The 23,764-nt window shown below is 44.0% G+C and overlaps 2 protein-coding genes across 2 annotated transcripts in view; both read right to left on the bottom strand.

Annotated features, from left to right (window-relative positions):
- LOC122783437 overlaps positions 1-5,890 on the bottom strand; it is a 58,070-nt gene extending 52,180 nt beyond the window's left edge. Inside the window, exons 1-8 of the mRNA XM_044048230.1 lie at positions 4,056-5,890; positions 3,157-3,291; positions 2,789-2,914; positions 1,512-1,705; positions 1,122-1,191; positions 872-972; positions 664-784; positions 62-361 (exon numbers count right to left, since the gene is read on the bottom strand). Coding sequence (XP_043904165.1) covers positions 62-361; positions 664-784; positions 872-972; positions 1,122-1,191; positions 1,512-1,705; positions 2,789-2,914; positions 3,157-3,291; positions 4,056-5,888 — 2,880 coding nt within the window. The 5' untranslated portion in view covers positions 5,889-5,890. The remainder of the gene's footprint in view (positions 1-61; positions 362-663; positions 785-871; positions 973-1,121; positions 1,192-1,511; positions 1,706-2,788; positions 2,915-3,156; positions 3,292-4,055) is intronic.
- Positions 5,891-5,945: 55 nt separating this feature from the next.
- LOC122783093 (nesprin-2-like) overlaps positions 5,946-23,764 on the bottom strand; it is a gene marked incomplete at its 3' end in the record, with an annotated part of 34,847 nt that continues 17,028 nt past the window's right edge. The window contains exons 5-24 of the mRNA XM_044047741.1: positions 22,758-22,853; positions 22,547-22,624; positions 22,279-22,371; positions 21,952-22,157; positions 21,422-21,621; positions 20,056-20,156; positions 18,867-18,953; positions 15,285-15,398; positions 14,969-15,106; positions 14,422-14,586; positions 13,859-13,971; positions 11,790-11,958; positions 10,710-10,806; positions 10,419-10,618; positions 9,576-9,740; positions 9,059-9,199; positions 8,883-8,978; positions 8,237-8,416; positions 7,966-8,124; positions 5,946-7,835 (exon numbers count right to left, since the gene is read on the bottom strand). Of these exons, the coding sequence (XP_043903676.1) occupies positions 5,946-7,835; positions 7,966-8,124; positions 8,237-8,416; positions 8,883-8,978; positions 9,059-9,199; positions 9,576-9,740; positions 10,419-10,618; positions 10,710-10,806; positions 11,790-11,958; positions 13,859-13,971; positions 14,422-14,586; positions 14,969-15,106; positions 15,285-15,398; positions 18,867-18,953; positions 20,056-20,156; positions 21,422-21,621; positions 21,952-22,157; positions 22,279-22,371; positions 22,547-22,624; positions 22,758-22,853 (4,488 nt within the window). The remainder of the gene's footprint in view (positions 7,836-7,965; positions 8,125-8,236; positions 8,417-8,882; positions 8,979-9,058; positions 9,200-9,575; positions 9,741-10,418; positions 10,619-10,709; positions 10,807-11,789; positions 11,959-13,858; positions 13,972-14,421; positions 14,587-14,968; positions 15,107-15,284; positions 15,399-18,866; positions 18,954-20,055; positions 20,157-21,421; positions 21,622-21,951; positions 22,158-22,278; positions 22,372-22,546; positions 22,625-22,757; positions 22,854-23,764) is intronic.

Below are 23,764 nucleotides of genomic sequence, written 5' to 3' on the forward strand. Positions count from 1 at the left end.
ATGAATTGAGAATGAATGACAAACGTGAAGAGACAGCACCTGAGTTTGGTTGACAGAAGACCTTAATGTCCTTCAGGATGTTGGTATTAGCCAGCGTGAAAGCCGTGATGTCTTTGGGCTGCCTCAGGTAGCGGTCCATGCGGTCCGTGAAGTCCACCATGTGGTTCTCGGTGGAGTCGATCTGTCTGAGGGCGGCGCCCAGCGAACTCCCTCTCCTCTGAAGGTTCAACAGTTGGCGGCGCCACTGCTCCTGCAGCTCCGCTTTCTCCTGCTCCAGACCTGTGTTACCACTCAGCTGGAAGACCTGGGACCACAGGAGTCCGTACTCGGACCACAGAGACTCTGTCTCCTGCCTCAAGAACTGGTGGAAGTAAAAGGGTTCAACTCAGAATTGATTCATCTTGTTTTTATTCATTCATTCTACTGCTTTATCCTCCAAATGAGGACTCAGGACAACACACAGAGACAAACAACCATTCACTCAGATTGTGTCGGTCTTTCAAACGAACAAAAACAAGAAGTTTTGCTTCTAAAATGTGTTCCTCAATATCTTTGTGTACCAAAACAAAACATTTGAAGATATTGTGATGGTCGTAATTTCGATATTTTGGAAACGGCAGTAAATATTTTACTCCTAATCTACTATCGGATAAGTAGCTGTACCTGTATTTCCTGCAGTCTTGTATGCAAGCCTTTGAGAGAGACTGCGTCCGATGGGACGTCCTTGATGCTCTGTTCGTTTTTGGCGAGTTGAGCCTGCAGCGTCTTCTTACAATTCTCATATCTGGGGATGAAATGGTGAAAAGAGATTACAATAAAACACGAGTGGTGCTGGTTTATGAAGGTGCAGACTTCTCTGAACAGTGTCTACCTCTCTGAAGCTTCCTTCTTGGTCACTTCTTCCTCTACAGATGTTTGCTTTTCAACCTCCCTCTTCTCCACACTGAGGGTCTTCATCGTTACTTGGGACACCTGAAAAAACAATAATGGCGTCGTGTTATCTGTTACCTCAAATCTCTGCCATCTCTGGAGCTGCTCAGTGTCAGGCTGGAAAAGATGCTGATCTGATCTTCAGCATCCAGGTATGTTGTTGGAATCATGTTAACATTTTAGAGGAGTACCTCCACACAGACTTGAGGCATTTCATGCTCCTTCTGCGCGGTCACATCCTCACTGAAGGCAACAGAGATCCTGTGGAACAAAGGACATAAGCACAGTCATCTGTGTTCCTTTGAAACGGTTAAGACAAAATCTAACGTCTGCAGTAGAATGGTTTGAAATCACTCCTCCTCCGTCCAATATCGACATCACAGCAATTCATCTCATAAAAAGAAGAAATAAATAGCCCAAACATGAATTATTTACACTCTTATAGTCAGTGCATAGATTTAACATTATTCCATATGAAGTTTCAAGGTCTTAAAATTCTCTCTTTAAATAAATGTGATGTCATGTGGTGTTAAAAAGGAAATAAATAAGTGAGTGAATACTTCACAGTGAGTGTTCCACACCTAGACTCGGGGAGTGGTGCGTCTTGGTCTCCGCTGAACTGGTGCTGGATGGCAGCCAGCCTCTTCTCACACTCCCTCAGCTGGGTCTGGGCCAGGCGGTGAGCGTCCTCCGGGCTCAGCGTGTCACACAGCTCCCTCAGAGCCTCCAGGTGCTGCCCTGCCTGCGCAAAGCTGCCGTCCACCGAGAAGCAGGCCTGGTGTGACGCGAGTAACGTGGTTAATTCCTGAATTTATACATAGAAAACTCTTCATATTTTCTCTTTGTTTGTGTTAGAGTCATATATACATGCACGGACACACAATATATACACTGTTTAAACTAGGGCTGCACAATATTGCTATATAGTTGTGTAATATAACTTCAAACCTATGCCCACTTAGGACTCTTTTTAGGCTACGTAAGCGGGTGGGGCATGGGCTTGAAGTGGGAATTCATGGCGCTTTTCCACTATGCAGTTCCAGCACGACTCTGCACAGCGTGGCTCAATTTTACCCGGTCTGGTATTATTTTCCACTACTAAAGTATGTCCTCAATTTCGGGGCGGAGTTAACCGCCGTCAAACTGCCATGACGTTGTTTTTTCTACGCGACACAAACACACAAACTAGTGACTTGTAAAGCAGTTGTTTTTCGGTGTAACTGAATCATTAGAATCAGTCGATTTAAAAAGATCTGTTCACAGAATCGTTCAGTACTTGAAATAACCACTGAACGTGGTCGTGATTGGGCTCAATTGGGCACGATGCTTTGTCTAATTGACCCAACTTAGCATTGCACGTCCTCAATGTGGCAACATTGTGACATTGACTCTTAAATGATACGGTGTATTGTGCAGCCCAAGCTCAACCATGCCATTATCATCTAAAAATTACAAGATTACATTTTGAATTGTTCATACTTCTGAGTAAAATGGCTTTATAGATAGAAACCAACGAACAAACCAACCCCCAGCACAACCCAACAAAACAAAAGAAGAATGCTGTTCTTATCTTTTCCGGATAATGTTTTTGTCTTGTTCTCCACACCTTATAATGTCATTCATTGTCATTTTGTCATTATTTACTCTTGTAAGATTTCCCCCTTTCTTGCCAACATCAACAAAAACAGCACTCTCTTTAAGAGATACCAGAACAGTTACCAAGTTTCATTGCCAGTCTCCTTGAAGGCATAGAAGGAAGGAAGGAAAAGAATGTTAGTTAAGTAGAGTAGAGAAGCTGGCAGAGCACCCATCCACTGAAGCACACCCTTCCACAGCTTTGTTTTCGTCGTTCAGCTACCTGAATTTGTGTTTCTAAGCCAGAGCTTAAGAGCATCTCACACTGCAGGGCAGCTGTGTTAAAGTCTCGCCTTGTTACTTCAAACCGTAATTGTTGCAAAAAGCCTGAGATCTCAGTTCTCACTGCCTGGGAGATATAATACAACACAATAATAATCAAAAAAAAGAAAAAAAATGCACATAACATGTTAAAAAAAAAAGGTTTATGCATCAACTGAGCAAGCTGCTGACAATAGTACAAAATGTTGCAATGCTTTTAGACATGCACAAGCTTTTATCTAAACATATTTGTACCTGAAAGCACAGGATGAAGCCTCATTGTAAATAAGGCATGCACAACTTTGCAAAGTAAGTAAGCTAGTGTTCTACCTCCCACTGTGATATGACAGACTGGGTGAAAAACTCCATATCTCTGAGTTGTGACGGAGTGCAAAAGGCCTCCATGCCCTTGGCTGCTCTCAGGAACTCGTCCAGTAACTCAGGGTCCAGGGTCTTGAGTGTTGCCTGATATCAAAGAGACATATTACAGTTGCACACTCAAATCTTTGCAAATCGGTTTACTAGCAGCCACACATTTTGTGTGATATAAAGTTAAAAAGTTAATCATTTCCACCAAGTGGTTTGGAACAGTTGACCCCGATATGGCTTGCATTTCCACTGTTGGGTGTGTGGACTTCAGTGTGGTCTAGCTGCACCCATTTGGAGCCAGACCCCAACGGAAGGGTGCCAAAAACCGGGATGGTTGAGATCATGATTTTGGTGCCCTTTCTCAAGATTTGACGATGGAAATGCAAATAATTGCTCAACATTTCAGGCTGAACCGTAATGTACCACTTGGTGGAAATGGGGCTAAACTGTGTGTCTCACATAAACGAACCAACAAAAACCAAATATCACACATGAACTTGGGACAATTTCCAAATAATTCTGTCTTGACATTCTCCATAGTTTGCCACTCTTATATGACAAACACAATGATAAACTATAGAGCATCCAGGCCAGGATTGGAGTCTGGTTCACGTTTACATGAGGCAGAAAACCCACAGACTTGTTAATTACAATGTGAAGCTTCACATGCTGTGTTCTCATATGGGCTTATTTGGACATTATCTGGAGATTTGTCTCGGGAGCTGGCAATTGAAGTTACAGAATATCTGAAGTCACATTCTTACACTACATACAGCTCCTCCAGACAATCTCCAAAGAAAATATGGCCTTCAATGCATGTCTGAAAAAAGCTAGTGACTGAATATCAGTTTTAGTTTTACCTCTTTGACTGATATTTGCTCGGCTGAGATACATTTGTCTTTGAAGACATTGATGGCTTCCAGGATGTGCTGCTGTAGGCAGTGCTTTGCCTCCTCAAAGCCATTCCTGGCCAGAGCCTGGGCCTTGGTGTAAGCCTCTGTGTAGGCCTGTGGAGGTGCCTGGGCCAAGGCTGGAGGTTTGATGCAGAGGTCTGGTGACTCAGCCTGGGACTGAGGCAGCACAGTCACCTGTGGAGGAATTGGTTGGGTATGAGGTCTTTCCTGTGAGGGTGATTGAGACTTGGAATGTGTGCTATATTGGGCCTGTGGAGGTTGAGGCTGAAGTTGTGGTGGTAGCTGTGCCTGAGTTGTGACTTGTGGTGGCAACTGAGTGTCATATACAGGTTGAGGCACTGATTCAGTCTTAGGTTGGTTTGGTAAATAAACCTTAGTTTGAGGTGGCAATTGAACCTCTGGTTGTGTTGCAGGTTGGACAAGAGATGTGGGCTGGAAAGGAGCTTCACCTATTGTTTGAACTTGTGACTGAATCTTAGGCTGTAGCTGTAGCTGGGCCTGACATTTGGGGTGTGGAGGGAGCTCCTGGAACTGAAGATTGACCTGAGTCTGCGGAGGCTGCTGGGCCTGACATTTGGGGTGTGGAGGGAGCTCCTGGAGCTGAAGATTGACCTGAGTCTGCGGAGGCTGCTGAGGCTGTTGAGGCTGCTGAGCCTGTTGAGGCTGTTGAGCCTGTTGAGGCTGCGCAGCACTGGATTTTTCAGCTACCATTGGCTGTGTTGGGATGTTTGTTTGGGATGGGGTCTGCATCTGTGTTTGAAGCTGGGACTGTGAAAGACGTGGAGGATGGGCTAAATGTGCTGTCTGTGATTGGGAAGGTATTTGAGTTTGCATTTGAGGTCGAGGGTGATACTGATTTTCATGTCGATGAGGGACTTGTGGATATTGCTGAGAGAGGGACTGAGGATAAGGTAGGGGCTGGTGTTGTGTCTGCTGCTGCTGCATTCTCTGAGGCCTTATTGGGGGTTGTGTTTGTGGCATTGGTTGTGTTTGAGGAAGAGTAAATGTTGGCCCCACGTGAGCATACACAGGTGTCCCTATTTGAGGACCTTGCTGGGGCCTAGGATGGGCCCACTGTGGACGAATCTGGACAGCTGGATATGCCTGAGACTGTGAGGTTTGATCTGTCTGCTGATGGTAAGCTTGAGGAATGGGGTGTCTCTGCTGTGAAAAGGCTTGATTCTGTGGTTCCTGTTTGGGTGTCCACTGCTGTGATGGTGACTGAACCTGGGAATAACCCTGTGGATAAGAGTGAGGTTGCGCCTGTTGTTGCTGGGCAGACATTGGGGATGCAGCTCTGACTTGAGCCCAAGCCTGCATCTGGGCAGGTGAGATTTGACCTTGGCGCTGCATTGATGAATCAGCATGCATTAGATACCGAATCATAGGCTGAGAATGGCCCTGTGGCTGGACTATAGGTTGAGTTTGGGTTTGATGTTGGATCACACGTGCAGGTTGATTTGGCAAGGGTACTTGTTGAATATGGGTCACAGTCTGGCTATGTGTTTGAGAATTGGCCATGGGTGGAGGGTGAGCCATGGACTGAGGATGGGTTTGAAGTTGAGCCATGGACTGAGGATGGGTTTGAGGTGGAGCCATGGGCGGAGGATAGGTTTGAGGTTGAGCCATGGACTGAGGACGGGTCTGAGGATGAGCCATGGACTGAGGATCGGTCAGAGGACGAGCCATGGACTGAGGATGGGTTTGAGGTGGAGCCATGGGCTGAGGATGAGTTTGAGGTGGAGCCATGGGCTGAAGATGAGTTTGAGGTTGAGCCATGGACTGAGGACCATGGACTGAGGATCGGCTGAGGAGCCATGGACTGAGATGAGTTTGAGGTGGAGCCATGGGCTGAGGATGAGTTTGAGGTGGAGCCATGGGCTGAGGATGGGTTTGGGGTTGAGCCATGGGCTGAGGACGGGTCTGAGGACAAGCCATGGACTGAGGATGGGTTTGAAGTTGACCCATGGACTGAGGATTGGTCTGAGGACGAGCCATGGACTGAGTATGGGTTTGAAGTTGAGCCATGGACTGAGGATCAGTCTGAGGACGGGCTATGGACTGTTGAAGAGATTGAACCTGAGTCATTGATTGGGCAAGGTTTTCTGAGTGGGCCATTGTTTGAGGATGAGTTTTAGCTTGGACCATAGACTTGGCATGGATTTGAGGATCAACGACTGCTTGACCATGGGCTTGTTGCTGGGCCTGTGTAGGTGGCTTAGGGGAGGGGGACCTGACAGGGGCCCATGACTGTGGATGACTACGCAGCTGGATATGGGATGGCACAGGAGGCTGAATTTTGCCCTGTAGTGGAGCCTGCATTGGTGAAGAGGGTCTAATTTGAGCCCATGTTTGCACTTGAGCTATAGCTGGACCATGGGCAAGACCCTGGGGCTGAGCCTGACCTTGGAGATGTGTTTGTGGCTGGGTCGATAACTGTGTCTTCATGGGGCCATGGGCCGGTGGAAGGTCTTGTGCCTGCGACTCACCTTGGCTAGTTTGTGACATGGTCTTTGATGATTGCTGGGTGTTTGTGATAGTGTGGGATACAGTTGTCTGAGATGCTGACTGAACCATGGTTTGGAGTTGTGCCTGAGTTTGTGGGAGAGGTTGAGTCACAGTTACACTCTGGGTTTTAACCTTGGCATCTGAATCTGGTTGTGTCTGTCTAGGAATAGAATGTGATGGTACTTGTTTTAGTTGTTCCTGTTGAAATTGCTCTGGTTGCTTGGGCTGCTTTTCTGGTCGTGGTAATTGCTCCTGCTGCTCCTTTCGGTCTGGATGTCGTTCCTTTTGTTGCTGATTTTGAGATTGCTGTGTTTGCCATTGTTGCTCCTTTTGCTTTTGCTGTAGCTGCTTAGTTGCCTTGGCCTTCGATTGTGGCTGAGGCTCAAGATCTCCAGTATGCTGATGTACAACTTGAACAGATACCCTTCCCATCTCTACATCTGGCTGTATTTGTGTAGCTTGAATAAGGTTCTGAGCAGATTCCTCTTCCGGATGTGGAGCTGAGATTTTTTGGTCTTCTGAGACTGGTTTCTGAAGCCAAGGCCGGTTTTTCATGGCCCGAGCTTTTCTGCTTTGAAGCTCATTGGAGGTTGAAGCAAGGTTCTCGACAGCTGGCTGTTGGAGTGAAGGCTGTTTTCCAGGCTCAGGCAACTCTTTTCCCTGCAGAACCTGACAGTGATGTATCTCTATCTGCTGCTGCATCGACTTTTGTTCCTGCTTCTGCTGCCATTCTTGTGGCTGCGGTGGCATCGGTTCCTGCTGTTCCACTTCTTGCTGTTGCTTTTGCTTGAATTGTTTCTGCTGTAACTCTTTTTCATCTTGTCTGTAGAGCTGTTCTTCTACCTGCTGCTGCTGTGGTTCCTGAGTTTGCTGTTGTTTTGACACAGCAGTCATTGACCAGGGCTGAAACTGGACCTCTGGTGGCGTCTTTGTCCTTGTTTGCTTCACCGCGTCTGCATAGGAATACGGCATTGGAGGAGATGTTGTCGTTTGCTCTCTGTATTCCTGCACCAATATCTTGGGAACAAAGGTTCCGTGGCGTTGATGAGACACTGACTTTGACTCAGGCTGCTGAGTCGGCTGCCTGGCGTCCAACTGTCTCAGATTTTGAGGTTTTTCTTGAGCCTGGATAAAAACTTTTGGTGGAGGGGATTCTTCTGGGGGGCTTCTGCTTCTGTCTCTTCTAGCTCCCAGGCTGCTCAGCATACCAACGGCTTCCTGGAATTGAAATTACACATTGGCAAAAACCGGCATAAGCTGCTTTGCTTCTCTTGCTATACTTTTTATTTCCAAAACAACATAAAGAAGTCAATGGTTTGTGCAGTCAGTTTACAAAAAGTCAGCTGACCTGTGACTGTGCAACAGCTGCTCGCACTCTGTCCTGAATACCGGTGGCACGGAGGTACTGGATGGGAGAACTCTTCTGATTTGTCATTACCATCACCTGCAAGTCCTGCTCCTCCGTCACAACCTGGCCCTCCAGCTGAAGACCACGGGAAATCAAGATCTGTGGGAGAACACAATGCAGAAGGACTATCAGTGTCTGCTCAAAACGATATCTTACGACAGGGCATAAAGCAGAGAATCCTTTTTTAACCATGCAACACTTGCACTCTTACCCTGGCTCGTGGATCCTGGCCCCGCTGATGCTGTTGTCGCTCTGCCGCCCTCAGCAGCTGGTAAAGCTCTCTGGCCTCTGTCTCCCAGTGCAGGAGTTCAGCCAGGCGACTTTCCAGACCCGAGACACTGTGCTGCAGCTCCATACACACCTGCTCTGCCTCACACAGGGTCGACATCACCTGGTGACATCACAGAGTCACATAACAATGAACAGCTGAGCACTGAGTACAAATGGGCACCTTCAAAAAACTGCTGTCGCCATGCGACAGACACTTTTACAGACTTTGAATATCTAGGGTAGAGGGAGGTGGAGAGCTGGAGCCAATCCGAGGGTAAAAGGCGGGGTCACGCCCTGGACAGGTCGCCAATCACACTGATGAACAAACATTCATTCACACAATCACATTCACTCCCTCGGTCAATTTAGAGCGTCCAATTCAATACAACGTGAAAACTCCACACAGAAAGCATCCACTCCAAAGCATTCCAATTGGTTATAACTCATGAAAATAAATACCACGATAGCCTAAATTGTTACGAAGGCTTGCACTTACTCGATATAGACTGGAAAATTATTGTTCTTATTTAGTGTGGAACAGCCTTGATTTAACACAGATAGGTATGAGTAAAAAAAAACATTCATACTTCAGGTATGGTGAGCTTCAGTTTCTGCAACTGATCTGCGGGATATTCTGAGGAGAGAAATTCCAGATCCACTTCCCTTAGCTTCCTCATGATGAACTGAAGGGAAAAGAGCAAACAGTCAAACAGATGAATTCTAATCTGCTTAACGATGAGCTTGTGCTGCCTTTGCTCCATACCTGTAATCTTTTTCTGTATGTGCGCAAAGGACCTGCCGTTGCCTCCAAAGGCTCCTTGAGGATCAAAGTGGCCTCTCGGATCAGAGTCTGCGGGTCCTGAGGTCTGGTCTGGACTTCAGCACCGGGCTCCGTCACGTTGTCCTGAAAAACACCCAGAAAAGTAAATATGTTAACGAAAAGAGGTAGAACTTGAAGAGGTAGAACCTGAAGAGTCTGTTTGGTTTATTTTTAATCTTGTTTTTTTTATAATTGTTATTTTAATGACATTTCTTTCACAAACACACAGACTGAGGTGTTACACATTTTGCAACATCAGTAAAGCGCCGCACTTGAAAGGGACACAAAACAAAAAACTAAAGGTGGAGTACACCTTTTAAACTTGAGGCCACTCCTGTTTACAGTGTGGGAATTTATGTAACAATAAAACTCCGAGACACTTAATCCTCTGAATGCCTGCTGTCAGGAGTCACTCGACAGTGACAGTACATAAACAGAGAAGAAACAGAGTGTGACTCACAAATGTGTTTTTCTTGACAAAGTCGGCCCAGTGCATGTTGACCCTGCGCAGCTCCTCTGACAGACTCCTGCTGGTCTGAGGGTCGGTCGACTCGACCAGGAAGTTGCCCACCTCGTTCAGGTGAGCCTGACGTGAGCCCCACTCCGCCATCGCCTCAGGTCTCACCTGTAAAAAACACAAATATATCCGTCTGAAGCACGAGAGGACGCACTTTCAAATATGAAGCAGAATAATTCATCCTGTAAGTGACATTTTCTGCAAAAGGAAGAAAGGAAGGAATATTATTGTATCATTATTGATTGAGTTGTATTGTTTTGACAATTACCTTTGGTGGAAAGAGGCCAAAGCCAGCCTGAAAACTCGCTAAATCTAGATACAAAGTCACTTATTTGGCAACACTGGTTGTAGGAGGTGATGTAATAGAACTCATTTATCTGTGGCAGCATATGGCCATATATCTGTGTAAATAATAAATACAAGTTAAAGGTCCAGTGTGCAACATTTTGGAGGTTTTATTTGGAGAAATTAAAAATACTACCCATAAGTGTAATAATCACTTTAGACACATCTCTGCATTTATGCAAATATTTCACAATAAAGCTTAATTAAGGGGAATAAAAGAGAATGGATACAGGGGAGTGAAACACTGGAGTGCTTTTACTTTGAAATAGGAACAGGATGTGTTGTGTTTGTCATTTTCGCGGTCTATATTTGCTGTGTAAAGCACAAAGAGTGAAATGAACCTAATCTTGTGTGTGCGTGTGTAGAAGGAAAAGCAAAACTCCTAGAGAAACCTTAAAAACAAGCATCTTCCTTTTTTCTCTCTCAGTGAGTCTAAAGTACCGGTGGTCTGTGTCCGGGGATCACCGCGGCGGAGCTTTGCTCCAGCCAGGCCTGCAGGGAGCTGAGGCAGTCGCTGTACGAGTCCCAGGCCGACAGCACCCGGCCCATGGTGCTCTTGGTGGCGGTCACCTCCTCCAGAACCACAGCAGTGTCCTCCTCCAGCTGCTTCACCTGCTGACTGACGTGCTGATAATCTGCAGCTGAGGAGCAAACACACACCAGTCCCGTGACCTGGTTCTGATCCTCAGAGAAAGAGTTTTTGCAGAGACGGGGAAACGACGGGACACTCACCAAGCGCAGATTTGCTGGAGTATTTCTCAGAAATGTGTTTCAGTTTATGAAGAGCTGCTTCCAGCAGCGACGTGAGCTCCTGTGTGTTCACCAGCTCCTGCGGTAAAAACACACATTTACGTACAGCATGTGTTCTGGGACCTTTTTACACCAATGAAACAAGCTTCAGTGTCATGTTTAGCATGATCATGAAGGCCACTGCATCGTTTCTCCACATCAGCTGGTCTGCAGAGATGTTGAGAAGTGTTCTTCTGCCGTTTTCACTCATTATTCCTCATGCTCTGCTCTGTTCCATTAAAATAGTATTTCTTTTTCTTGGAGCCTGCATAATCAGCGAGTACGGACAAGTTTTGTAAATTCTCTTTTAGTATTGCGATATCAAGACAATATAACATGAAGAAGCACAACGACAGACACACCCGACACCTTACTGCGTCTTACTCGTGCTAACAAGCTGAAACGGGGCTTTTCAGCCCCCGGTGGAGAAGAGGACAACACATTTCATTCCATAAATAAATCGATAGTATATATACTATTTCTACTGTATATAGTATACAGTTGAAAGGTAATGATTCATTTTAGCATATTTAGCCCTAGCGTGCTAACATTCTAGCAAATGAAAAAGCATATAAACATGAATTTATTTAGAGAGCTGTGTGGATTTATTTATTTATTTTTATCACTCTATGAAATAGAATTGAAAACTTTGTTAGTCGAGTGCTGCTCTGGTTAGTGTACAGAACAAAAATAATGCCCTCTACAGGATGACAGGAGTCAAATTATCTTTTTTAAATAATGAAAACAAGTTTCTGGGATTTTTCAGCTTTTTTGAGTCGCAGCTCTCTTATAGTGCGGAATAGCACGCTGTTTATTAGCGCTTGCTAGAACTAGGAAAAGAAACGTGAAGGGAATCACCAAAGTCAGCGGGGAAAACCCTCTGAGATCAATGTCTACAACTAAAGGAGTGTAATTATCCTCAATCTCACTTATATGATAACATAGAACAAGCCACTCAGCTCTGGCCCACATCCAGCTGTTAAGGTATGTTTTTAAAAAACCAGAACAGAGACTCTGACTCACATGCCATTCCTGTAGCAACACCCTGACGGCCTCCGGAGAAATGAACGGCCTCTTCCAAACACGGAGCTTGGTCCTGATCTGCCCCAACAGATCCAGAACTGTGTGCCGCTGCTCCCGGTACTCCAGCTTGACCCCGTGGTACTTGGCGGTGACTCTCACGCCGGTGAATCTGGTGAGGATGAAAGTGCAGGTGAGAAAAGGCCCTCATTTAATGTTTACTCCTTAGGAACCCCAAAAACCTGCCGTGTCCACCTGTGGGTCAAGCAAAAACTCATTCACTCATTCATTAACAAAAATCGTTCTTATTTTTATTAATCAATTTTCCGAGGAATCCTGAGGCATTCCCAGGCCACAGGGGGGGTTACGTCATTCCTCCAGCTGGTTCTGGGTCTGCCCCGAGGTTCTCTTCCCAGATAGTTGTGCCTGGAAATCCTCCAGCATCCAGCGGGCCGGGAGGCTTCCTGATAAGACGCCAAAAACCACCTCGACTGACTCCCTCCCTTTGAAGTAAAGGAGGTTGCCCCTGAACGCGTCAACTCCTCACCCTGTCTCTAAGACTTTGGACAGGTATGATAAGGACTGCTCATGACTACATGGAGCACAAGATGTTCTAGTCCAGCTGGCAGCGTGTGCTTGGTTTGGTCAAATGAGAACAAAGGAAGAGGACGGTAACCATGGAGTGGTCACGAGGTTACGAGGTACAGCCAGCCAAGGTCAAACAAACAAGGGTAAACTGGAATTGAGAACAAATTAAATTTTCTTTCCATTTAAATTTTTAATGTTTAAACTTATTTGACCAGCAAAAAATATCTTTAAGTGTGATTGAATAAAATGCCAATATTATGCAAAACAACATTGAACTATTTACAAGAAAACTTTCAATACCGACCAGGTAACGGGAACAGGCTTTTGTTCAGATTTCCTCAGAAACGTTAATAATACTGTTATTCTTCATCTGGTTTCAGATCCTCCCACAGCACAGAATCAGTCCTTGTTAAAACCACCAACGACCTCCTGCTGGTAGCTGACTCTGGACTCCTCAACATCCTCATCCTCCTAGATCTCACTCCACCCCGTCCTCCTGGACAGACTCACTTCACTCAGCTTCTCTGGCACATGTCTCACCTGGTTCACTTCCTAGCGTTCCGACCACTTCCAACAGATCCCAATCCTCTCTGGTCACATGTGGTGTTCCCCAGGGCTCTGTCCTGGGGCCCCTCCTGTTCATTATCTATCTCCTTCCCCTCAGCCATATTTTCAGAAAATGTAACATTTTCTTCCACTGCTATGCGGATGACACCCAGCTCTATGTCTCCACCAGGCCCTCTTCCCTCTCCGACTGCTTAGAGGAAGTCCTATTCCAAGAATTCCAAGAAACACCCGCCAAGTTTTAAGCCTGTCAAGCGAACTTTGTCAGTAATGCGATTAAGAGACAAACGTTCCTTGTATTTATATACGGATAATTGAGACTACGAGCTACGGACTTTTCACCTCACAAATACTTCACACACTGGTATAGTCGAGAGAGTTCCACAGCGTGAGAACCATGGGATTAGACCAGGGGGTCTGCAACCTTTAGAATGAAAAGAGCCATTTTTGTTCCCTGCTCCGCCCAAATAAGATTAATCTGGAAAATTTGACTCTTCAAATTAAGATAATTTCATGTATATTATACATATTTAAAGATAATCTACTTTAATAAAACTCATTTTATGGAGTTCATGCTTGAGAAAACCTTGCATAAATACGTACATGGATCCAAAGATGGACAGGACTCCAAATTTGGGGAGTTTTTTAATACCGCATTTAACACTTTTTATGCATTCATCTCTAAAAAAAAGGGTGAAAAACGTGGAAATTAAATAAAAATAAACACTACTTTTTTCTCCAAAGCTACAAGGAGCCACTGCAGAGGGGCCAATAAGCCACTTGAGGCTCCAGAGCCGCCGGTTGCAGACCCCTGGTTTAGACCAAAATGAGCCTTGGGCTTCACCCTGCTCAGTTTTCGGTCACTGATTTTAACACAAACAATTCATTTCGAAACCCTCACCTGGGAAAAGCAGCCTCACCTTCTTTTCAGCTCGTCTATCTTGTCAGTGGGAACAATCACATTTCCAAACTCATCCAAGTTCTGGAAGGACTGAAAGGTCTTGAGCTGCTGCGGCATCTCCTCCAGGCAAACCTGCGGCAACATTCAGCAGTGAGCTCTCGTTCACACGTTCATCGACAAGCTGAGACAATCTTTTGTAAACTAATAAAAAAACAAAAAAACACTCTCTCTGAACAGTAAATGAAGCGATACTGAGATGAAATTGTTTTTAAAAGAAAATAAAAACAGCCTGAGGAGCCTGTGTTTGTCAGAGATTTAAGTCACAGACGTCTTTGCCAAATATGAACGATTAAAAAAGGTTTATGATCATGCGATCATAACCCTCAACTCATGCAAGTTCAGGGTTAGTGGAGAAGCCAAACACACACACACATTGTGAGGATAAAGAGGTTAGACGATGAATGGATGAATGGATGTTTACAGTGGTGTTGTGAAAATATGTACTCCAAAAACTGACCTTTGTGACCTTTTCACCACTTTGGTCACAAACACAGAGCAGGTTCAGTGGTACTGCAGCCTCACCTTGAGCAGCTCCTGTTTCTCCCGGGCTTCGTCAGCAGCGCGGCCGTGGTCCTGGGGGTCACCCTGCTCCTCCGACAGAGCGCCCTCTGCTCTCAGCAGCCAGCGCGCCACCGCGTCCAGCGGCGCCGGAAGACTCGTGTCCAACTCGATTCTGTACTCACGAAGCTGGAGATTTAAAAAACGCCAAGAGAAAGACGGCATGTTCAGGCACAGCCGTACAGTGAGTATCACAAATTAGAATGAACTTTATTGTCATTACAGACGTATAGGTGACCTTAATTACTTATTGTTAATTAATTTAAGATGTTTAGAGCACTGGGAATTAAAGAATGATAAGTGTCTGCATAAAGCTGGACGATATCATTCTCATAAAAACAAATTAATTCAAATATAGAACTCCGGTAACGTGATGCAACTAAAGTGCCACTCTTTTGGCAGGAAGCGGCGGGCGCTGTTCACATCCATGGACATATTTCCTGCCAACATGGTGGCGTAAACAAACGTGAGTCGCGTCCCATGGGCTGACACGTTTACGAGATGAACTGACCTTCTCGGTGAGCGCGTCCCAGGCCTCTCTGAGAGCCCGCTGCTCCTCGCTCAGTTTCGGGCTTCGTCTCATCGCCGTCAGCAGAGGCATGATGGGACGTCGCTGCTCGTTAAAGGACACGAGGAACGTCTGGAAGACCTGAGGGAGGGAAAGTGACACCCACAGTGTTAGTCATGTGACGTCAGAGCAGTGTTGACAGCTACATTTGGTATTCTTCATCTTTAGCGGATCATCTGCCTCCATCTTGTCCTGTCACATTTTCAGTGAATCGCATATTTACGTGAGGTAACACAGTGTTAAGAAGCTGTGAACGTACGTGGTATCTCTCGGAGTAGCTCTCTCCCTCGGTGGAGTCCCATCCCTCCAGGAGCTCGTCGTAGGCCTGAACCAGCCAGCACGTCACTTCCTGTGCCTTGCGATCCGGCGTTGCCTGGCAACGTGGAGAATACAAAACAAAAATGTCTATTATTATCAATCAAACATGGCTCCATGTGAACATGTAGCAAAGGAAAGAGGAGAAAAACAGAGGTGGATCCTGACCTGTTTTCCTGTGGCCCACCACCGTTTTTGGTATTTATTGATTCTTTTTTCCGTCGCTCTGTCAGGCAAAACTATCAGACCTGACAGCAGGGAGCGTTTGTGTGTATACAGCAACAGAACAGAAGAAGTGTTTGCCCCGTCAAAACTGCCGAATGACATATTTTTTTGGCAGAATTCACAGTAGAGTTCTCCAGGTGTTTTTTGTTGCGTATTCTGTTCCTTGCTCCCTTGTTTTATTTTGCAGTTTTTTACCTTGTTAAGTTTAACTTTCTGTTCTGCCCCTGCCTTCCTCATCATGACTGTGCTCCCAGTGTCTTTGTTCATTTTGTTCAGTTTTGTCCTGCTCTTTTGTTGTTTCCTTGTTCCTCGTGTTTTTCAATTTTTGAATTATTATTATTCCTTCCCTTCCCTTCAAAGTGTCAAGCTGTGTCATAACCTCACTGATACATTTCCTTTCCTAAGTGGATTTCAAAATAAAAGTCAGGCTGTGTTTCACTAGTTTAATGCTTGTATTGTGAAGGCGTGACGCTGAAATGTGTGATCCGTGTTTACAGTGTTTAAAAACTTCCTTAACCTGAGCAAGTAGAGTCAAGTTAAAAGTCAACTGTGAGGACGTCGCAGGCCAGATAAGAGTTGTTTGCGGGCCAGATCAGGCCCCAGAGCCTTATATTGCCCGTGTGTGCTCTACACTGAAAGAAGTTTCGATTACTCAGAACTGTAGACAAAGAGGAGATGACACGAAGAATACCAAACCTACAGAAGCTAAAGCCTCAGGAATTGATCTAATCATAGTTCTTTTCAGTGAGCACCTTATGCAGCCAAGTATAAATGCGCCTGACGTAGTGTACGCTTCAGCCTGAGGGAATCCCAGTCACTATAGCATTATATGTATTAATGTCACTGTTTACTTATGAAGTGTTTTGGCAACAGCGTGATTTTATGACATGCTATTTAATCTTAACTGAGTGAGCAGTGAAGGATAAAGATAAAGGTTATTCCAAGAAAAACAATGGCTGCAGAGGAAATTTAACTATTAGAAAGTCATAAAATTAAATAAAAAACCTACTCAGGCTAAGCTGGAACTGCTGCATCATGCCTGGAGAGCACTAACTTTTATTTTTAACTTTAAATGTCATTTTACACTAGTTTGTGTAGACACGAAAGAAAAAAATCAAAATATTTGGCTTTTTTGGCCATTTTCTCTGGCAAAATAATCCTCAAGAAACTTTGGAGTGAGCCCGACAAGATCACCAAATTTCATACCGATCCGATGACTTTCGTCTGACCATGACACGGCTTCTGGGGGCGCTACAGAGCCCCGGGGCTACGGACGGGTTCTCGCTGTCGACTACTATCGCATTTTTCACCGAGAGTTTTTATGCACGATAACCGTTGGAGAAAAAATAATAATCTCAACAGGAACAATGAGTTCAACGCAGGAAGGTGCAATGCTGCCCTCCACAGTTTGAACTTGTAAAGTGCAGTTCTATTGGTTCTGTATCCAAAGAACATCGAGTCAGTTCTGAATGAAGGTGAAGCTCCAGTGGCTGCTGAATTGATAACTATTTATATTTATTTATAACCTTTGTCTAACCATAATAAATAATACATACACATATAAAAACTTAATGTAAAATGTACATAAACTACTGCATATTTTTATTCCCATGAAACATTTTGGTTGTATTACTGTAGCGGAGTCACAACACGTTTAGAGTGATATAGAGAAGGTTCTGTTTCCGCAAAAGTATTTCATGATACATTATACTATGTATGAATTAAAATAATATACATTTAATTTTTTTTGCTCCTCTATGACTGTGACTCTATGACTATGATCAGAATAACTTATTTGAAAAATATTTGAGGATGTCGTCAGTTTGAGGTTTGGGAAACGATTGATCTTTCCCTGACATTTAAGATAATCCTTTATTAAATCCACAACGGGGATATTAAACTAGATACTGCAACGATAAATCAATTAATCTATTAATCTGATTATTAAATAAATGTAAAAGTAGTATTTTTTTGGTTTGTGGACAAAATTAGACATCCTTCCCAGGTTTGGGGAAACACTGATCACCATTTTCTGACCTTCAGTGGACCAAAGACACGTCAATTAATCCAGAAATCGATCCCCGTGATACCAGTTTTGAGGAATTCTCCCATACAACCAAACATGTGCCACGTTGGCAGCAAGTCTGTGCACAGCAGAGCACCGAGCCCACACGCATGTTTGTTTTGGCGACACAGCTGCAACAGGCACAGTGTTGCCTTGTTCTGACGAGTGAAAAACATACTTTATTTCCAACCTCACCCTGGGTTATTTTTCACCCAATGTCTATAAGAGGGCAGAGAGTGTCGAAGCTTTATTTTCAACCTATTTTCTTGCACAATCGTTGCAGAGTGACTACATAAACACTGCTCCAGGGCGGATTCAAATCTCGCATGACTGCAGCAGCAGCACATGGACATGCTGATGTCCCCGGGGAAACCTGATCCGACAGGTGTTTTGTCCAGCGTGCAGGAGAACCCTGCTGGAGCCGAGTGGAGGGTGACGCCGCACGCTGCATGGGTCTCATGGGAGGCAGAGGGAGACACACCCTCAGTTGTGGTTTTGGACTCTGTCCCAAAGAACAGGGCGGACAAGTTCAATTGTGCATGATGAGTCCTGCCGTGAGCCACCATGTGATTTGAGAATTATCTTGGCTCGGAGCGACTGCGCTCTGTCTCTCTCTCTCTCTGTATCAATGAAGTACAGCAGACGTCTCAACACAGTAAGTTTTTCCTGGCGTTACTTCAAGATACTTAATTGTCAGAAATTTAATCTAAAGTTGTTCGCCGGTGTTTATCAAAAGGATTGTCGTGGCTGATTTAGAGGGTGTGACTCAGCTGAGGCTGATGTTGTTTGTTCCAAACACGCTGAAGGAACACAACACTAACCTCTGGAATGTTAAAACACAAACTGGTGACGGGGGGGTGTGGCACTGTGACACAGGTAACGCAGGTTCACGCAAAACATCACTTAGAAACATCGCTGCTAACGTGGACATGAGGAAAAACAGATTTTAGCCACTCAACAAAAGAGTCACAGCGAGTTACTCTGTGATATCAGGAGAACATGTTCACGTCTTTATCTCACTCTTACACAGACGTTTACAACAGGAAACTAAAGTTAAGTTAAAGATAGACTGGAAGGAAGGTCAGTAGATCGATATGTAGGTAGGTTGGCAGGTCAGTATTCATTTTATTGTTAGTTTTATAATAATCTAACACAACAATTACCTAATGTAATCCCTCTCTGGATTATGAGAGTAATGATGTGTGAACAGGTGAAAGAGGAGGGATGAAATGCTACCTGTCGCAGAGGAGAAGCAGAGATAGCAGGAGTGTAGTGAACAGGCAGGTTGACAGGAGAAGGACACACGGGCGTCAGATACTGAGTCTGCGAGGAACAAGAGGAAAAACAGAAAGAAACAAAGAAAGATGGAAACAAAGTGATGCAAAGAAAACAGAAACCCCCAAAAGATCATGTTACTATGAAAAAGGAAATGGATGAAATGGCAGAGATAACTGAAGGCAAGAAAGAAAAGAAAAGAAAAACAGACGCAGGCAGAACTTTTAAACAAAGCTGTTATTGCTGCTGTAATTCAGCAGAGAGCAGACTGATAATCTAATCTGATGTGATCTTCCTCACACGTGTCTGCATCTGTATAAACAAACATCACAGTTGATCAGGTGATTGTGTGGCGTCCATTTAAAAAGAACACATGTTGCTGTTCCGCTGCCTCGTGTTTACGCGTTTAACACGACATGTTTGAGAGGATGTTTAGGATTCTTCAACATAAAACTCACACCAGCCTCACGTCTGAATGTTCTCGGGAAGGAAAAGTGAACTTTTTACAACCCAATATTCACTGTAATTGTTTTAAATACAAAATAAAACTAATGGTTTGTTTTTAACTGCAATTTGAAAATGCTTAATTATACACCAGTTATTTACCACTGAAACCTGTAAGAGGAATCCACCAACAACAACAATAATAATAATGATATCATATACTGTATATATATTATCTACACTTTATATATATGTTTTTAAATCTAGTCTGCATTACACTTTATATCCATTTAAAAGAAAATAAAGTTGTTTATTTGCTATTAAACGTATACATATCAATCTGAACTAAAGAGGTTGGGAAAATTCTGGAATAAGGATGTTTGGGAGAGGCACAATAAATGTCCCGGTGACCCATCTGTGGGTCCCGACCCAGGGTTTGAGAATCTAAAGACATGAATTAGCATTAGACCATAACCATAAACCCTGGGTAACATAAGTATTCAGTTACAAATTGCATTGTTTTAAATTCATATTTTTTCATTCGCCGATTCCAAATGATTCTAAACTTTGTGACCTGCAGGTCAAATGTTGTCGTTGTTGTTGTTGTCGTTGTGACACAACACTGCAGTGACTTAACAACCTTAAAAATGCCCCCTGAGCTGTTTAATCACCACCAACACTGACACACACACACACACACACATACCTGCATTTCTTCCTCCGTCAGCGGCAGCTCTCTGGAGTACTGCAGGAACTGAGCCACGTAGGTCATGATGGACTTCTCATCGGGGTCCCGCACGTCCACATCTGCATCCACATCAAAGTCCTCCATGATCACACTGACTCTCCTCTACCATGTACACATATACATATGTATACCACGCACTGTCACTGTCACTGTCACCGTCACACGCTCTGTTTAGAGCTCGTGTCCTGCAGCAGGTGAGTCTGAGGAATGGAGGTGTAACCTCCCGCTCCTTTTACAAGACAAAAACCATGCACTCATTCGCGTCCGCTAACGAGTCAACAGTCGGAGCAAAGTGAAAGAAGCCTGCGCTTTTATACAGCAAACAGAGTGTGTGTGTGTGTGTGTGTGCGTGTGTGTGTGTGTGTGTGTGTGAGAGAGAGAGAGTCAGCAGACAGATCTCTCACTCGCCCTCAGGCTCAGTGGGCACGGCTCTGCCTCAGCTGCACTCAGCACTTTCACAATCATTACCATAAATAACAACAATAATAACAATAATGATAATATTCACATGGCATTACCTTAGTTCCTGCTACGCTGCTACTTAACTTTTGACATGTGTAGAAAAACGCTTTAGTAAAAAAATTATTATTTATCTGGATGTCCTCTTGATATCGTCCCATTGTCGCCAAAAAGTTTTAAAAAATTGACAAAAAATATAATTTTAAATGAAATTATGAGATCAAAAATCTAAAATACACACATATGTATATATATATATATATATATATATATATATATATATACATATAGATAGTCTAGTTAAAAAGAAGTCAATACCGTGTGATTAAAAAGTCACTTGTAAAATTACACAAATCTAAATCAGGGCATTAAAAAGTTGACGATGAGATGAAAAGTTGAAATAATGCAGTGAAAACATGAAAATGATGTTGACATGAAACACTGAACAGAATTCCACGCCTCATAATTATAAACTGAGAAAGAATCTATGTGGAATGAATTGTTTTCTTTAGCAGATGAAAATAAGAAAATAAAGTCCAGGCCCTGCTGTTCAGTGCTGAGGGTGTAACCATTAGACTGTACTTTAGTTCACACCACTTTATTTTATTACTACAATGTTCCCACAGTGTTGACTCAAAGGAACCCTGAGGGGTCTGTAATGTCACACGTTATTATCATTACCATTATTATTATTATACATCTGAATTCATTTAATCACATTTGTCAGTGACTCTCACCACCGATATGATCTCCACAGATATGATCTCCACAGAAACACATTTACTAAAGTCTAACGTGTACATTGAGCCTCTTTAGTTGAATTATAAATGGACAATATGGATAAATCAGTAGTTTGGTGGCTCACCGTCGGGCTCGAGCAGCCGGGGAACCCTCAGCTCTCTCTCGGCGATGCCAAATGCTTCCTCCAGGTTCTGCTTGTTGCTCCTGGTTCTGGCTTTGGACAGATCCACCAGGTCGGGCCTCAGAGCGTACAGGATGGCGAGGAAGACCACACCGCTCCTCCAGCTCGCTTTGAAGTCTTTCACGCTGATGGTACAGCCGGCTCTGAGGAACGCAAATCAGCCCCGTTACCACTAAAGTCCACCATGCGACACTTTGTCGCCCCCTAGTGCCAACACCATGTGACATTAAGTGACGCTTTTGGTAGCTTTTAATCATCAACTCGTCCAGAGTGACCAGACTGAGTCCAGGAAAGGTTACTATTTGATTACTATTTACCAAAGATACGTTGGAGTTCAAGTAAAATCTGCTGCTAAAACCTGAAGCTCATTTCAAATCAAATCTCTTGATATTTCTTGTGGATTTTTTTTGCCACTACACTGTTTTTGTTGTGGCCTGCGATGATTTTCACTGTTCAGTCGAGCAGGTGCTGACCTGTGACACTGCTCCCTGACCCAGAGCAGGAGCGCCTTCTTGGCAGAAACCCTGAAGCGCGCGTGCAGCGGCGAGCCGCGGGGAGGAAGTGGGCTGCTGCTGGCCGAGCGGCAGCTCGACAGAGTGGAGCGAGAGTCCAGACTGGCCAAAGACTCCATGGAGGACTGACGTGAGTCAAAGGACAGGCTGCTGGCCAACTCCTCGATCTGAGACAGAGATAAAAACAGGGAATGTCTATAAAAATGAAACAAAAGAACCGAGGCAGCAACTGAGGAACTAGTTTTAATCCCAGTGTCAAGAAAAGCCAGTGAAAAATACTGAACTCACGTGATACTGTAGAATGATCGTCCATATGAGGCCCAGGATGATGGACGGTCTGCCATCAATGATGTCAGGAATGTTTATGTTGACGAGTTTAATCTGAGGAGACAAAACCGGAAATCTGTAAAACAATCTGCAAACAAAATGTTTCCGCCACTTCTGATTTGAGTGCCAATTTCTGTCCGTTTAGGCGGTCGCGTGCAGCCGCGTTCATGCTCCACGTGCCTTCACTTTCTATAGTTTTGTACAATTAGAGCTAAAAAGGTTCATTTACCGATTTCTTCTTCAGGAAGGCGAGGGCTTTCTCTATGTTGCTCCTGTGCTGGAACACGCCTCTGCCTCTCTCACGACTCTGCGGACACAACACCACAGAGCATCAGTCAGTGAGGGTGAGAGGGTGAGAGGGTGAGAGGGTGTGTGTGTCGGCTGTCGCAGGGAAAAATCACAGTAACGAGTTATAACTTTAAAGAGAAACAGGAACTCACGATGTGTTGGTTGCTCATCACCTCCAGCAGGTCCAGCAACATGGAGCCATCGCGGAAGTCGTTGAAGAGATCCACGATGCGACATGGTGGCCGCCGCTGCCGCACGCACAATAACATAAGAGCTTTAGTGTCATTGTAGTTGAACAGAACCTTGTTCGTCAGTCTCAAGAATAGAGAAATGTATTTATTAGGATACACACAGAGGTTAAAAACTGCTCAAAATGTTTTAAAAATAACAATAATAATATTTAACTAGATTAAAAAATAGAAATACATGTACATAAAATGAAAAAGCTGCAAAATATGAATGAAAATGAAATATTTGCACGCCAGGTAGAGTAAACAGTAACGGCATTTTATATATTTTTGTTTTAATCGTTACACGTAATATCGTAATTGTTTTGTGTGAACGTTATAGAGTAAATGAAAAATAGGAATGATTTCTTTTATTGTCTTTTATTTATGATCCTGTTCTGCACTTTTGTTTCACCGTGGCTGTTTTTAAAGTGCTTTACAAAGAAAGGACCAGGACTGACTCCTCCTGCTTTGTGTCATGATGAATGAAATTGTGAATTCATTCTCCAGCAGTCAGGGACCGTCTACAGATGACAACACTGACAAAGTAAAATGTTCAATATCTTCACCATGACACAGTGTTGCGTGTCTCTAAAACAACTGCACACTGCATTAGTCTCCTCCAGATTATACCACAACATCTATGTCAGAAACAAAACAACATTTTCAATTCCCATTCCTAATAAATGTAGTTTAAAGTACTGCACAGGTGATGAAATGAACTAATATTCTGAATAAAAACAGATGTGTCCTAATAATAAAGAGGAAAAAGTTGCTCTAAAGTGACTGAATTTGAGCAGATGTTAACAAAAAGTTTTTGTTGTTTGAACTTCAGGGGCTGTATTATTATATACTCAGCTACAAATCATCTTAAACGTCCCGCAAAGTAAAGAACTAACTTTAAAGAAATCAGTGATCTTCTCTGACGTTTT

This window comes from Solea senegalensis, linkage group LG16 (assembly GCF_019176455.1).
Source record: "Solea senegalensis isolate Sse05_10M linkage group LG16, IFAPA_SoseM_1, whole genome shotgun sequence".
Lineage (NCBI taxonomy): Eukaryota > Metazoa > Chordata > Actinopteri > Pleuronectiformes > Soleidae > Solea > Solea senegalensis.